Consider the following 15,693-nt stretch of genomic DNA (forward strand, 5'->3'; position numbering starts at 1 on the left):
AATTTCAATCGGTTGAATTTCACTAAATTGAAAAGATGTGTCGACGTCATTTGATTTTACCCAAAGAGTTTGTCTCTGTTTTGTCAAATAGTTCGTCAAAAGCATATTCTTTTGTAATAAAAAAATAGTAAAAAATTTTGTAAAATCAGCTACCATCTAGATTTTGTTAAAAGTTTGTCAATAGGATGTTTTTCTATATAAAATATCATTTTGAGAAGAATATACTTTCGACAGATATTTAACAAGATCCAGTTGGTCGTATTGGAAACTTTTTAGAGTATAAGTTCTTCATTTAGAATTTTCTGAAAAATAAAACATTTGTAAACAAAGAAATTGTAGCCTTGAAAAAATATCTGTTATATTTCAGAAAAGTTTGTGAATTTCCAACAGAAACTCACGAAATGCTCGTGAATCGTATAACCCATTAACAAGTTCGAAGTTCGTTAAACGTTTCACAAATGTTCTTTGTAAATAGAAAAAAAATTGTAGCTTTTTGCCATTTGTTTGTACATTTTTGTTTGTTTAGCAAAACTTTACGAACAAAAGACAAAATATTACAAATTTTCTTCTCTTTGCACATGAACATTTTCGAACAAATATTTGTAAAAGAACAAAACTATTCATTAAAAAATTATTTTACGAATAATGTTTGCGGGAAAAGTATAAACTTTTACGAACTTGTTAGTGAATTATACGATTCACAAATATTTTGTAAGACCTCATTAGGAATTCACAAATAGTTACGAATTAATTCACAAAATCGGTCTTTAAGATTCCTTTCGATCTTTACAGAGTTTAAGAAGTGGAACTTTGTATTTGAATTTTTAAATTAGTTAATTGTGGAGCTCAGAGGCAAAATGACACATATCCTATGGTTAAAGCATAGGATATGTGTCATTTTGCCTCTGAGCTCCACAATTGATAAAATGATTTTCAAAGATTAAAAAAAATCAAGCTTTGCAATCACAATTTATACCTAAAATTTAAAATATTTTATGAATTCTTCTATATTCATTATATACGTAAAACGAGAATGCATATGTAATTCTTGCAAGTATTTGAATGACGTTAAGTCGTATGTCTGTTCTAAATATTTTTCTAATAACAGGCGAGGGCAATAGTGGACTATCGTCAGGAATTAATTACAAACATGACGGACGACGGATAAGAAACGAAAAAAGTCCTTTCGTTCCAGGCTTTTTCGTCATTAAACTCCTCTTTCACATGCAAAATTTAACACATGTGGTAAGTGTGAGAAAAAAAAACAAAGTTTTTACACAATCTTATTAATATGGAAAATGCATTTCCTCAGCCTCGTACACTTTATATAGGTATGTGTCTACCATCATCGTGTTCAGAAGAGGATGTTCAAGCGATTGCAAAACGTTTGAATGAAGACAAGAATGATTTACATGGACAACGGACGACAATTTTAGATGTACGATCACCTACAAAGAAACGCTACGAATTCACATCAGATCCTACATTCTATATCCTGTTGTGAGTTTATTTCCTAATTCTTAGCACTATCTACTTCAAATTACTTTGCTGAAATTTACGTTTATTGCTTTGTTTTGTTTTTAGAGTAACCGTGATTTGTGTATCATGCTTACTGATCGCAGGAACAATATACGATCTCATTCTCACTCAGCATATCAAGAAACGTGCTGAACTTAAAGCCAAATCTAAGGAATTGGCTACTGATCTTACAGCTGGAGGATTGGGTTGTATTACATATGATCTCACCAATGTTATGCCTAACAGGGAGAAGAATGAAAAGTCCAGAGGACTAAACAATAACAATTCTGACGAGAATCTGGCTGTAGAGTCGCTGGATCATCAAGAAGAGTCTCTTGGTGAGTTATATTGCTAAGCATTTCCATTAAAAAATATATATTACATTACATTGCTCCTTGGAAATTATAGTGAACCAATTGAATTTGTTCAATTTTTAGAAGACAGCATTAAAGACTTTTTGTAAATGAGTAAATCCCTGTAATCCCAAACTATGTGCCTATTTTTCTGAAGTAAGAGTGACAGGTGTATAATTCGTATGAGTTAGGTCCTTGTTTCACGAAAAATAGCAAGTCAAGTTTTGTGTTCCTTTACTTCAAATTTACAGTGATATCGCAAGCAAGCACAATATAGTAGAAAAAATTGAAAAATATGCCAAGCAGTTCATTGATTTATTTTGAATCTAATTATCTTATTTTCTAAAGAGACTATTTTAATGTTTGAAGTCATCTTAACCTAATTTCTACTAATTTCGAAATTAAATTAAATCGAAAAATCATTTAATCTCACAACAAAGAATTCCCTGGTAAAATGCAACATGCAAATTATCTCTTACATTTCAGAAATCTACAATTTTTAAAATATTATTAAATTGGGGAAGTGCTCATAATTTGGGACAGTTTGTAATTTTGGACACTTTGTGGGTTAAATTGGACACTGCAAATAAATTAATTAATATTATGGAATTTTCTTTGAATATTTAAAGAATAGTGTATTCAATCTAAATATTTATTCATTTTAGAAGTAATTGACACTAATTTCGTTCAATTTTGAATGAAATTTGAATAAAAATTGCTTTGTCGAAACTTAAGCAGTTTGAGCAGTTCCTTACGAGAAATACAACTGAGCTTTATGATTACTTTCAGTATCAATCCTGTTTAGCTTTGGTGCAATATTAATAATTTGTCTTCTGCTCATAACATTTTGAAGCAGGACAATATTAAAGCCCAGTGAGCATCCAACGGCCATTGTAAAGAGCTGTATGAAGCTCTTAGTAACTGATATGAATTTGATTTTCTATTATTTTTTCGAACTTATCTCATTACAATTTTTAAATTTGTCTTATGGCATTGTCATACTGCTACAGAATTTCCTTACTTTAGGGAATTTCTTCTTGTGAATAACGTTTTTCGTGTAAAAACAGACAATTTTGTCAGAGGCTCACCAGAGAGCTGATGCTTCTTATTTTGGACAGTTGTTTATTTTTATTTAAATTTCTATATTTTCGTTTTGATTAATTGCCTTAAGAAATACAGAATTACCGTCTTTACGAACGAGATACTGTAGACAAAGTCTTTAAAAAGAGACGTTGAAAAGTACCGGAAGAGCAAAACGAGTAAAGGAGTCTGAGTGAGCGTATTTAGAGTATAAAAGTCAACTCTATATAAAACAATGTATGAAAAGTATCTGGACCTTCCGGCTTTTTTTCATAAACAAGAGGAAATCTTGGTAAGTTTTGGGTTCAGGAAAAATGGAGAAGACTGGGCATCCTATTATGATGGATCAGCTTTCCAAAATTGCAAGCAAAGTGTCCGAAATTACAAGCAATATGTCCAAAATTACAGTTAAATACAAGACTATATTTTTATTCATTTCCAAATGTAATTTAGGGATCCAAACAACATTTCTGAAAAAAAGTTAACAAAAAAAACTTGAATTTTTGATGCTTAAATGCGATCAGTACTGAATTATTAGCACTTCCCCTTCCCGCAATATTTTAAATAATCAAACGATCTACTATGTTTTAGGCTAGAAAAAATTCAGGTCAGTGTTTTTGTTATTAAACAAAAACTTATCTTCTAATGTCAATTGAGAGATTATTCCTCGCAGAATACAATATTGGATTGACGAGGTTATGTTTGACATAACCTATTTTCTTTCAAATTAGCCTCTTAATCAAATAATAAAATTAAGTATCTTATCTCAAATTATTAATAAATTATTTTCTATGAAAATCTCAACATAAATCACAAATAATCGAGTTGATCTCCTGTGTTTTCCAAAGAACGGAAAGAACTAAAAGAGAATCAGAAAGATGTTATATGATGGAGAAACTGGGGCACTACTGAACACGGGGTAGGACCGAACATTGTGATTTTTTAATTGGATATAAGACCTGTATTGTATGCCCTGTATGAATTCATAGATACTATAGGGATGCTCTTCGACTGAGGATATGATCGTCATAGTCCAGGTAGTTTAGAAATAAGTATCACTGTTCGATGCTACCCTAAGTTCAGTGGTACCCCAGTTTCCCCTATATATCGCTCCTTGGAAATTACAAGGGGCCAACTAATTTTCGCCCATTTTTCAGGAGACAGCATGAAAGAATCAACTTTGTGTAAATAAGTATCTCAATTTAATGACTGAACAAAAACAATTTATTTCTTTTCTATTTGTATGAGCACTAATATAAACATCGAAACTTTTATATTTTTACCTTTCAAAATATGTTTTTTAATGAGTTAGCTCCTTGTCGTTCTAAATGATGTACAAATTTTGCTGAAATTAAAATGACAAGGGATCAACTTGCTTAAGTTAGTTCCCTGTTTCACAAAAATTTGAACGATGAATATATTTTGTGCCCCTTTACTTCAAACAAAATTATGCAAGTAATCAAAAAGATTAAAATTTTGAAAAACTTTACTGATAACGAAATATAATGACTTATGTTATCTGAAAATTTATTAAATTGTCTTTCTAAGTGCATTAGAATCTCAAAATCGCAAAAAAGTGAGTTGACCCCTTTTAATTTCTAAGGAGCGATATGTAAAGTTCTTTTTGGTTCTATTTTGGTTATCCCCATTTGTCCTTTTGTGTGACTACAATTCGCTATGACTCCAATTTCACAATGATAAATTATTATTGATTTTAGACCATTTTAACTTAGATTTATCCACAATTAAATCTAATTTACTGAGTATTTGCTATAAATCCATTCTTCAGAACTATTTAATCTTTGACCTTGAAATTTTCTTGGAAGAAATGGTTCAAGGTCATTGACGTATATTGAAGAAATATCACTGCAATCTTCAAAAATCTCACATTGATGGTCTTTTCAAGATAACTCAAAACCCCAATTCTTGGAGGAAGAAAATAAACAAACAAAAAACCATCCTGTCGTTAGACGTTTTTTCTTGTAAATGAAGATTGGCAAATTCGTAACAAAATAAAGCTTGATGAGGTTGAGGAAATGAGATATATATTACACGTATTGAATAATCGAGGGATTATGCATTTTCTTGTGTATTATTGCTCTTTCAGCTGTTCGAGTAATAAAAATCTCAACGAACAAATGAGCCTTTGCACTTTTAATAATATTAAGTCGACTTTCAGAAATATCACAAATAAAACAAAGTTAAAATTAATTTTTGACTTGTAATACGATACTTTCCTATATTTTTACTTCACTCAGTTAACGCAGGAAGATTAGTTATGTACTAGCATCCGCAATTAATTTATCATTTGTGAGTTTGTGAGTGATTTATCCTTTTTTCTTCTTAATAATGTTAAATGGAGCAGTTTACTTGAAAGTTTTTTTTTAAATAGATTTCCTCATAGAATTGAGACAAAATTGCAAAGTAAATGCATCAATACTGATGATTTTTTTTAATCTAAGAAATCAGGAAGAGAAATTTTCAAGCATTTGTAATTGCAATTTGGGGCAAATTGAAGTGCTTCTTTAATTTCTATCATTATCGGTGCGTCGCTATTGTTAGATTGCAACATTGACGGTAAATATTTGGTGTTCCATCATAAATCACAATGCAATATCTCTGGGTGCGTTCATAATCGTAAGATAATGAGAGTGATGCTCGTATTCCGGAACGATTTCAGAATAATATCTTACCCTATTGCATTTAATATGCATCTGAAGACATAATAGCTATGAGAAAGAAAATGCAATATATACTCTGCATTACCTTTTCACACATATTTTTATTGCGTCTATCAATTGCTGATTGTAAATATGGAGGATTTTTTGTATAGTATAAACATTATGAAAAAAGGGGAGAGAAAAAATCTATTAGATCATAATGGTTGACGTTATATTTGAATATCTCATTACTATTAATTTTTACGCTCTAATATACATGAATATTGGAAGTGATGGAAGTAATAGTACCTGTTAGATAATGCGCAACGGTTATTTTAATAAGTGAATTAAAAATTATTGTTAGTCGCTATGAATCAGTGCCTTTAAAATTCGCATTATGTTATATACCCAAAATTGGTCAAGTAAAAATTGCTAAATTTTCGAGATGGAACGCAAAGATCAGGTTGTTGTGTAAATCGATCTCCTCCATTACATCACTTGACCGGGATTAATAATTTTTGGAGAGGGTTTGATTGCAAATGCATATATTTACTCCACTTTGAATGTCATTAACTCGCAGGCGGTGTAATATATTATACTTGATATTCCAATGAGCAAGGTGGACAAATTAGGAAAGACCGTAAAATATAAATAAATGTGTTGATAACAAACGCAAATGTAGCATAATGCGTGAGTGATGCCCTACCTCTCCCTCCAGGTATCTTTGCCGAGATGCTTCTATCCTTTTCTGTGGTGACGAACTTCAAGGCCATTTGCGACAGCAGTGTAGGTAGTGACACAATCCCCTCGATTCACGGTCTTCGTGCAGTATCTATGGCCTGGGTGATACTGGGTCACACTTGCATCATCGTCTTCAAATACTCCGACAATATGGACCTTCGAAAGACTGTCGAGAAGGAATTTTGGTTTCAGACTATCTCCAATGGTGCCTTCAGTGTAGACACTTTCTTTTTCATCAGTGGCTTCCTTGTGGCCTACATCTACTTCCGTACCAATGCCAAGGGAAAACTTGAAAAATTATCAAAGGGAGTGAATGAAGTAACGGCTGGTGCTCTGCATTTTGTAGGTCTCGTAGCCTATCGTTTTATGAGACTTACAGCACCCTACCTCTTTGTGCTGGGCTGTGTGGAGCTGCTGATGAAATACTTCGAACAGTACTCAGTCTTTGAACCACCCACAATGGACCATGCGAATTGTCCAAAGTTCTGGTGGCGAAATGTTCTGTACATTAACACTCTGTTTCCCGTAGAAGAAATGGTAAGTTGGATTTAGTTTTATAAAATGCATATTTTATACAAAGTCTAGGTCAATTTCACATCATTATTTAGATTTTTTATTTGATTTAAATTTAAATTTAATTTAATTTAATTCGTACTTTTGTTTCCCGAGGAATCATTGATTTTAGAGGTCTTTAATACCCATTTACATCCTAAGTACATCCTCTCAAAATTACATTCTACTTCTACCTTGTATCCCAAACAAAAAGATTGTTAAAATCGACGAAAGATTATACGGTTAAATAAAAACCACAGAGAACCCTCGCCACTTTTTGGAAAATTCGTAGGCTAGTTATGAAGTTAGTTTGAATTTTATCAGTGAAAGTGGTCATCGAAACGAACCTTCAGACAAAAATTTAGGTTAAAATGTTAATTAGAACTGGAGATATAGGCCGGTGATTTTTTCAACTTTGACCCCCCTGGTCAGGGTTAGGACTTTCCGAGCGACTTAAGTTTTTTATTTGACAGATATAAAGTGCAGCTATAACATACTAATTTTCAGCCCAATCTGTGCCATAGGGCTGGAGCTAAATAAATTTCACAGGAAAAAATATTTTGTGAAATTATTCGTAAATGTTTGTGAATTCCTACTGGGGACTTACGAAATACTCGTAAATCGTATAATCTACAAAAAAGTTCAAAAAAGTTTGTTTTTTTTAAAGCATAATAAGTTGAGGACCTTGAGAAGCTTTTTCTGGTCCTTTATAAACATTTGTTTGTACATTTTTTGTTTGCTTGACAAAACTTTACGAATAGATGACAAAATTTTACGCGTTTTGTGTGTTTATGATCGTTTACGAACAAATATTTGTAAAAGAACAACAAATTTTCGTTAAGTGATCATATCAAGTTAGTCCTCAGTAGGAATTTAGAAACATTTACGAACAATTTTAGGTTTCGTTTATAAGTTGATCCGTTTCCTCTGTAGAAAATTTTAAAATTTTCTTTTTAATAATAGCGTCCCTAACGATGATTTTGTGAACTTCCTATTGAAGCGCCCCAATTCCTTCCCGGACTCCCGGAACACGAAATTTCCCCTTGAAAGAGGCACTTACCACGAACACTGGTGGTGGTCCTCTGTGCGAGCTCCTCGCACACCCGATGTGCACTGGCGAAGCTCTCGCGACGAAGTAACTACACCACTCGTGTCGCTACTTGTCACCTTCACACACTCAGCGGCTGGCCGGAGGGAACCGTCATGGTTCGAATGTAACGGACGTTGCCACAGTGAGGTTGTAGAGAACGACCCTACTTTACTGTGTTGGCGGGAAAAACGACTACACTATGTAGAAGGAGATGTGACATTTTGCGAGAGCTTTCCAAAATGCCCTTATTAATCAAATTCGAACAATTAGAAAGGAAGTTAGAGTCATCTTGGGACTTTAAGTTTGTTTTTAATCGTAAGCCCTAAGGTCTAAAGTTAAGCTATAACATACCAAAATTTAAGCCCGATCAATGCCATAGAGGGGCTGAATAATTGAGAAAACAAAAAAATGAAGTGCAATAGGTTGCTATTTTCACTTGATATAATCTTTTCTGAAAGCCGGAAGCTGATATCTTTCTTAAAGGAGATATTCAATGACGAACTTCCTCCTGTGGCTGGTAATTGAGCTCTAAAGAACTGGCGGACGGACATACTGACGGATAAGTTTTTAGCCATCCATATATTCGTGGTCAGGAAGTGGCCAAAAGGGCCAAACACATTTTGGCGAAGTTTGGGCCCGATCGTAGGACATGAGATTTCGTGACGAAATTATAATAGGTTCAATCCGGTAAGCCGGTAACTATATAGATAAATGACAGCAACACGTTATTTTTTTGACCAAGCTGACACTCATCATCCTTTCATCAGCAATTTAAATTGTAATTCTAAACATAAAATATTGTAAAACTATTAGGGGAAAGTGGCCTGCCTTTGAATGCGACAGCCTTTGAATATATCAATTTTTCTCTTATTTCCCAAAGCAAAAGCCCTCTAAACAAACTATAGTCAATACAACTAAATATTTTGTATTAACTTCGATTAAGAAAATAGAATTTTTGCTTTGGGAAATAAAAGAAAAAAATAAATGTTCAAAGGCTGCCGCATTCAAAGGCAGACCACTTTCCCCTACAAATTTTTGGCATATACGATCTGCGGATTCAGGGTTTCTGTCATTTACGTGATAAGATCGGTCGTAGTAAGGCGGCGGCAGCTGCATCCAAGGATTAATTAAGGAGAAATATATTGATTTAAATTGAAATTGATTGTTGAAAATCTCATCTAAATATGCAAAACTATGTAATGCACTGAAGAATGATTTTTAGTCCAAGAACTTGTTTTTGTCAATTGTTAGCTCATCCGTTGTACGTCAACAAAGCTTGCATTCAAGTTTAAATCTTAAAGACTGACGCGAATATAGCTTTTCAGTTTTTTCACTATTTATTTCAGGATTAAATAAAAGTTATTTAATTTTCTTTTAATAGAAAAATAAAGCTCATTAAATTCTCTTGAAATGTCGAAATTGTAACGTAATTCAAATGGTTTTGTTTCTTAAAGTATAAAAACGGAAATTAACAAAAAATTACACTGCAGTCTTTTAAATGTTGAAAGAACTTTTGAAGAGAAATTATTTTTGGTGAATTCCTGAAGTGTTGAAAATTGAACATACATCAGATAATTCAAATTATAAGCATCATCACCTTCTTCTTTGTATTTCATTAAATTTTCTTCTAAACCGCGAATAATTTAAATTAATTATATTGAATCTGGCAGTATATTGATTACTCTTGGATGAAAATTTTATGCCCATTTCAATATTTGTGTTTATTGGCCAAAGAAAATTGTTCATTCGTCCCTCCTAATATTAAAACCTAATTTTCCACTACATAATTTCGATAATACCACGCTGAGATATGTACAACATAAATAAATAAGTGTAAGCATAAAAAGTGAATACCAAGAAAGTCTTTTTTTTAATTACAGCTCTAACTGCGATTACAAAATATTGAGTAATTCAGATTTTTATTAACGTATAAATTCCACATGCAGGCGTGAAAATACTCATGAATTGTTAATAGAAATGATAGAAATTATCATAATTTTAATCAATTCTTCAATTTTTTGCGTCTTTTTAAGTGATTCTTCTGAATAAATTTATTGTAAGTGTCTGAACATGCGAAGATAGTTCGTGTTGTTACTACTTGTATGCAAAATTGGACACTATTTGTATTTAATTGGAAAAAGAGGACAAGCACATTTGATTAATTTATTAAAAAAAAGCACTAATTTTACAATAATAGAAATGATTTTACATTGATGGTCACAGGCAAACAAGGAAGTATTAATTCGGAGTTTAATCAGTAATTACTAATATAAATATTTTAGGATGTTCATCATGTTCCATCTAATACCACAAATATTTGCATGTAAATGCCGACTAACTTTAAAGTTTACCAACATTCACTAAACATCTCTAAATAATCATAATATTTCTTAATATTTGAAGACATAATTAGTTTTGATGATATATCCGTATCCGACGGTTTTATTCCGTCGCATATTAGTCTCAAAATTAGAATTTTTAGAATTTTTCAGCAGAACTAATTTGACGAACAGAGTTTATCTACTGATTTTTTTTATAAAAAAATTTACATTATTTCTGGGTAGTAATATTTCTTACAATAACGTGATTTTAAGTCAATTTAGAATAACACGGAATGAAACCTTCGATTTGTTCTTTGTTGCAGCCTTAGAACGCAGAAAAGCATTTTTGCATTAACTTTCGTCACATTTTATTTTGGTTAATATTTTCTTTACTTAACAATTGACAGATCTTTTTCACAGAGAATAAAGATGATGGATAATCAGTTTTTTTCAAGTCACGCCTTTTTTCTTCTCAAATATAGATCTACTCATTAACACCGAATTGTGATTTCGCAATTAAATCGCAAGTAGACACCAAAATTGACTATGGGGTCACTTTTCTGACTGATTTATTTTATTTGACTTTGAATTTTAAGCGACATTTGCAATCATTTCGATTATTGATTTCATCCGAAAAAAGTCAATATTTAGGCAATCTTTATTTAAATACAGCGTTTTGTGTATATTTGTTGCTCTAACTCAAAGAAAGAACAACGTATTTCCATGGTTTTGGAACCTCGGCCTCTATCATTCGAATTTTGACATCATTTGGAAAGTGTTAGAATTTGAGAAAAAGTGATACAGAAAGTCCCGGGATTATGCACATTTTTGGGACCGAAAAACACCTCGGGAAATGGCACTGTTCATCCAGAAAATTTGCATATCCACAGGAGATTTCTTGCGAATAAGTTACAGAAGTGCCGTAAAATATGCAAATATTGTAGACTGTAAAACGAATATCGCGCAGAGTAGGGGAAAGTGCCCATGCATGATACCATTGGAAGCTTCGTAATGACTAAATTTTCTATGTTTCCACAATATATATGTGATTCATCGTAACCATTTTTTAAAAGAATAGGTAAGTAGCTAGTTTTTAAATTATATTGCGGGGTCACGTTTATTGAGAAACATAGGAAAAATTTAGTCATTACGAAGCTTCCAATATGGTATCAAACATGGGCACTTTCCCCTATAAGTAGTTAGAACGGTTAGAACAAAAAGAGTTTTTACTATTCAAAAAAAAAAATACATTAGGAGAAAGCGCGCTATCTTCGGACGATTCAAGCTTCGAACAATTCATTTTTTATTAAAATATATTTTTGATAAATATAACCCATTATAAATATTATATTTCAATATCTAGTTCAATACCTCATATTTCCTGTAAAATCCAAGGATCAAATTCATTCAGAACATAGACAAAAATTGAGTTATCCGAAGCATGAATCGTCCGAAGGTAGCACGCTTTCCCCTAGAAATACTTCTTGTTAACCTGACTTCCTGAATACATTGTTAAAATATTCCAAAATTTTATTTTAATAGAAGTTAGGGGCTCAGAGCAAAAAAACAGTCGTATGCATTTCCCTATTAAAATAGAGTTTTTTTTTGCTCCGAGCTCCTCATGTAATCACGAAGTTTTTTTTTTAAATCCTCTGTCACATAATAAGGCGTGTTGCAAAAATTAGCTCCCAATCCTGTCAGGTGTATAATTCCGAAGTGCATAATCCCGGAACCGAGTGTAGTTTTTCTCTTACTACTTTAATAACATTTATCTATATAGAACAAATGGTTAAAAATAGCAACTTGAGGGTTTCAATGACCCCTACAAATCGGTATTTGCTGAAGAAGGATTGCTTTCATTTTTCTCACGAACTTTTACTCTTCTCAAGAAACGTGTTTCCAGGTCTTCATAGGGGAAAGTACTCTCCCTTCGAACGTTCATGCCTTTGAATAATGTGAATTTTCTTTAAGTTTTCCTACGGGATTGAAACATTTCTATTAAATATTAGCTATTTTATTATCAATTATTAATAATTATGTGACGATCTTGTAGAAATCTCTTAGGAAAAGTAAAAGAAATTCACATTATTCGAAGGCATGAACGTTCGAAGGGAGAGTACTTTCCCCTATTGTATTAGCACTTTTCAAAGTTTCCTACATATTTTTAAAATTTCAAAAAATAATAAACATTTAAATAGCTTAAGTTTTAAACTTTAGCTATTAAGAAATGCTCTTATTAGCTTTAAAGTTAAGAAAGTCATCAATCTTCGGGGAATTATGTTACTAATTGAATTACTGTTCGATATTCGTTTAAAAATTATGTAAAAAATTAAAATAAAATAAATAAGCACTGGAATTTTTCCATATTTTCTTTTGTACGGGAGAGCTGGAATATTTAAGGCACTTTTTTATGTTTTGGGCTACTCAGTATACAAGTATAAATTTTTTTAAATACCTCTATTACTGTTTTTATCACATTTATTAATCTTAAGTATATTAAAAATTATAATTAATTATATTAAAAAATAATCTACCGCATCTCAAACATGCAGGCTCTTCTCTACTCTCGAGTTTATATTCATTTCACAAACTTCAATTGTTTTCGGGATTTGTAGATTATTTTAGAACAATTATTTTTCTACACAGAAAAAAATATTTTGTAAAAATGTTCGTAAATGTTTGTGAAATCCTATGGGGGACTTACGAAGTGCTCGTGAATTGTATAACCCACAAACAAGTTCGTAAAAGTTTGTACTTTTTCCACAAACATTGTTCGTAACATGATCATTTGTCGAACATTTTTTGTACTTTTACAAACATTTGTTCGTAAATGTTCGTAAACACAGGAAAAATGCTCGTAAAATTTTATCATTTCTTCGTAAATGTTCGTAAAATGTTCGACAGAAAAACAAACATTTACGAACAATTGACAAAATTTTACGAACTTTTTTTTGTGTGTTTACGAACAAATGTTTGTAAAATTACAAAAAATGCTCGTCAAATGATCAATGTTTGTGAAAAAAGTACAAACTTTTACGAACATGTTTGTGGGTTATACGATTCACGAGCATTTCGTAACTCCCCCATAGGAATTCACAAACATTTACGAATATTCGTAAATGTTCGTAAATGTTTGTAAATATCCTATAGGAACTTACAAAAAGGTCCAAAAAGCTTGCAAATCATATAACACACTAAAAAATTTGTAAAAGTTTGTACTTTTTCAGAAACATTATTCTTAGAACACTTGACGTGGATTTGTTTGTAAAATTTTATTATTTGTTCGTGAAGTTTTACCAATAATATTAAGTATTTTTAAACCAGTGTGTATTCGCGCAATATGCGAATTATTCGTTGCCATTGCCTTTTTTGGATATGTTTGCTCATAAATTTTCCTATTTATTTTTTTGATTTGCTTAAAAGTATTAGCAAGTGCTATAAAATCGCAATATTAGTTAAATTTAAATATGAACGATAATAAATCAGTATCCTAATTTTTAGTTTGATTATTAAGCAATTGATCAAATATTTTAATAAAAATCGTAAATTTTAGTACTATACATAAAATCATACCCAAATAGATTCAGGCTGATCCTCCAGAATATTTACCCTATTAAAATTTAGCATTAAAAGATTTACCCCAAATTGTCATATACTTAAGGGCTTAGGATAATCGTTTAGAGTTCTTTTGTATAAATTTGCTGTATCTACCTAATCCTTTACTAACAAATTTTACTGGCTAAATATTCCCTAGAATCAGCCTGTGTCTATTTGGGTCCTAAGTCTATTTGGGCTCTTAATCCATTCTGATTTAGTGGATTTGGTAATTTAATTTTTATTTCTTTGAACAGTTAAATTAATTCAAAATGTGCAAAATTACTATTTTAGTGCATGCTGTGGAGTTGGTATCTGGCGAATGACACTCAGTTCTATATCATTGGGGCCGTAATCTTAATTGTGGCCGTAAGACATCTACGTATCGCAGCAGCCGTAGTTTCAGCTATAATGGTTTCATCATGGGCCATCACTGGTCTTGTTGCCTACAGTAACAATCACATTCCAAATTCAGATGACCCCCTGGCCCTGTTTGATATGATCTACGACAAGCCCTGGACGCGCATTGGACCCTATATGATTGGCATGTGCGTGGGTTGGATTCTGTTTCGCACAAACTGCCAACTGCGAATGAGTAGGCTGACAGTGGTGTTGGGCTGGATGATGTCCAGTGCTGTGGGTCTCTACCTCATCTACGGGTTATACGGTCAGGAGCTGAATAAATTAGGTGGAGCCGCCTACAGCAGCTTAAGTCATTCAGCTTGGGCATTGAGTCTCGCGTGGATCATCATTGCGTGTTCAACAGGGCATGGCGGATATGTTAACACTTTCTTGTCGGCTCCATGTATCTATCCTTTCTCACGAGCTACCTACTGTGCCTACCTCGTACATCCCATCGTTATTCGCATCATGGCACTCAATTCCACAGCGCCTCTTCATCTCGGCACAGACTCCATGGTAAGTTCAAATTAGAAATTTTTTTCAGTATTTCACCTAAAGGGTAAAGGAATTCGGTTAAACCTTTAACTACGAGACAGTTTTCGCGGATCGAAAATACGCAATAAAAATGAAACCGAAAAATAAAATCAGTAAAAAGTCTTACATCTAGCCTTATAAAATCCAACAGAGTCTGATTCGGTGTATTTTTTACCTCTATGAACGATAGGGACAAAAATAGCCCAAAAATTTAAGTAATTTTTCTGACAATAACAATGAATGATAATTTTGACTTTAATGAAAAATATTACGTTTGAGTATTGTAGTTTTTTCCAAAACGGTTTTGCTTAAAAAAAATTGGAAGTATAAAAAATAATTAAAATTAATTTTCAAAATGAGAATTTAAAAATTCGTAATTTTTGAGCTTAAAAATTTACTATTTAGCAAATAGCTGGAGACTTGCAAAAAATATCCTAGATTCCTTCAACCTTCTACTTTGCAAGTACGTACAAACATAAGAAAAAAATAACTTCAGGTAGTCAGGAAAAATTATTTTCTTTATGGGACACCGGTGTTCCAATCGTCCTAAAAGAGTTAAAAGACAAATTGAGAATCCCCTAAATATAGGGAAATTGCTTTGGTTCAGATAAAATGTGTTTTTCTTCAGGTGATAGTAATAGGTAATAGGATAGGCAAATATATATGCTCAAATGTAGCCGTAAGGGTATGCCCTTATTATACAGTGGCGACAAGATAAATAGCACACCTTCAGCGATTTTCCTATTTTGATGTTTTATAATACAATATCAATTTTTTACCTGATCACGCTTTATTTTTTAGAAAATATAATGCCTATTATAAATAAAAATGATAATTATTTAATATTT

General features: G+C 32.0%; 2 protein-coding genes across 2 annotated transcripts in view; one reads left to right on the forward strand and one right to left on the reverse strand.

Annotated features, from left to right (window-relative positions):
• The window catches only part of LOC129802702 (parathymosin-like), a 265,721-nt gene that overhangs the window by 238,311 nt on the left and 11,717 nt on the right, over nt 1–15,693 (reverse strand). The gene's annotated exons all lie outside the window — the stretch shown is intronic.
• The window catches only part of LOC129802681 (N-acetylneuraminate 9-O-acetyltransferase), a 49,155-nt gene that overhangs the window by 31,287 nt on the left and 2,175 nt on the right, over nt 1–15,693 (forward strand). The window contains exons 4-8 of the mRNA XM_055848685.1: nt 1,109–1,245; nt 1,313–1,500; nt 1,585–1,856; nt 6,330–6,889; nt 14,204–14,827. Of these exons, the coding sequence (XP_055704660.1) occupies nt 1,109–1,245; nt 1,313–1,500; nt 1,585–1,856; nt 6,330–6,889; nt 14,204–14,827 (1,781 nt within the window). The remainder of the gene's footprint in view (nt 1–1,108; nt 1,246–1,312; nt 1,501–1,584; nt 1,857–6,329; nt 6,890–14,203; nt 14,828–15,693) is intronic.

The sequence above is a fragment of the Phlebotomus papatasi genome, chromosome 2, assembly GCF_024763615.1.
Source record: "Phlebotomus papatasi isolate M1 chromosome 2, Ppap_2.1, whole genome shotgun sequence".
Lineage (NCBI taxonomy): Eukaryota > Metazoa > Arthropoda > Insecta > Diptera > Psychodidae > Phlebotomus > Phlebotomus papatasi.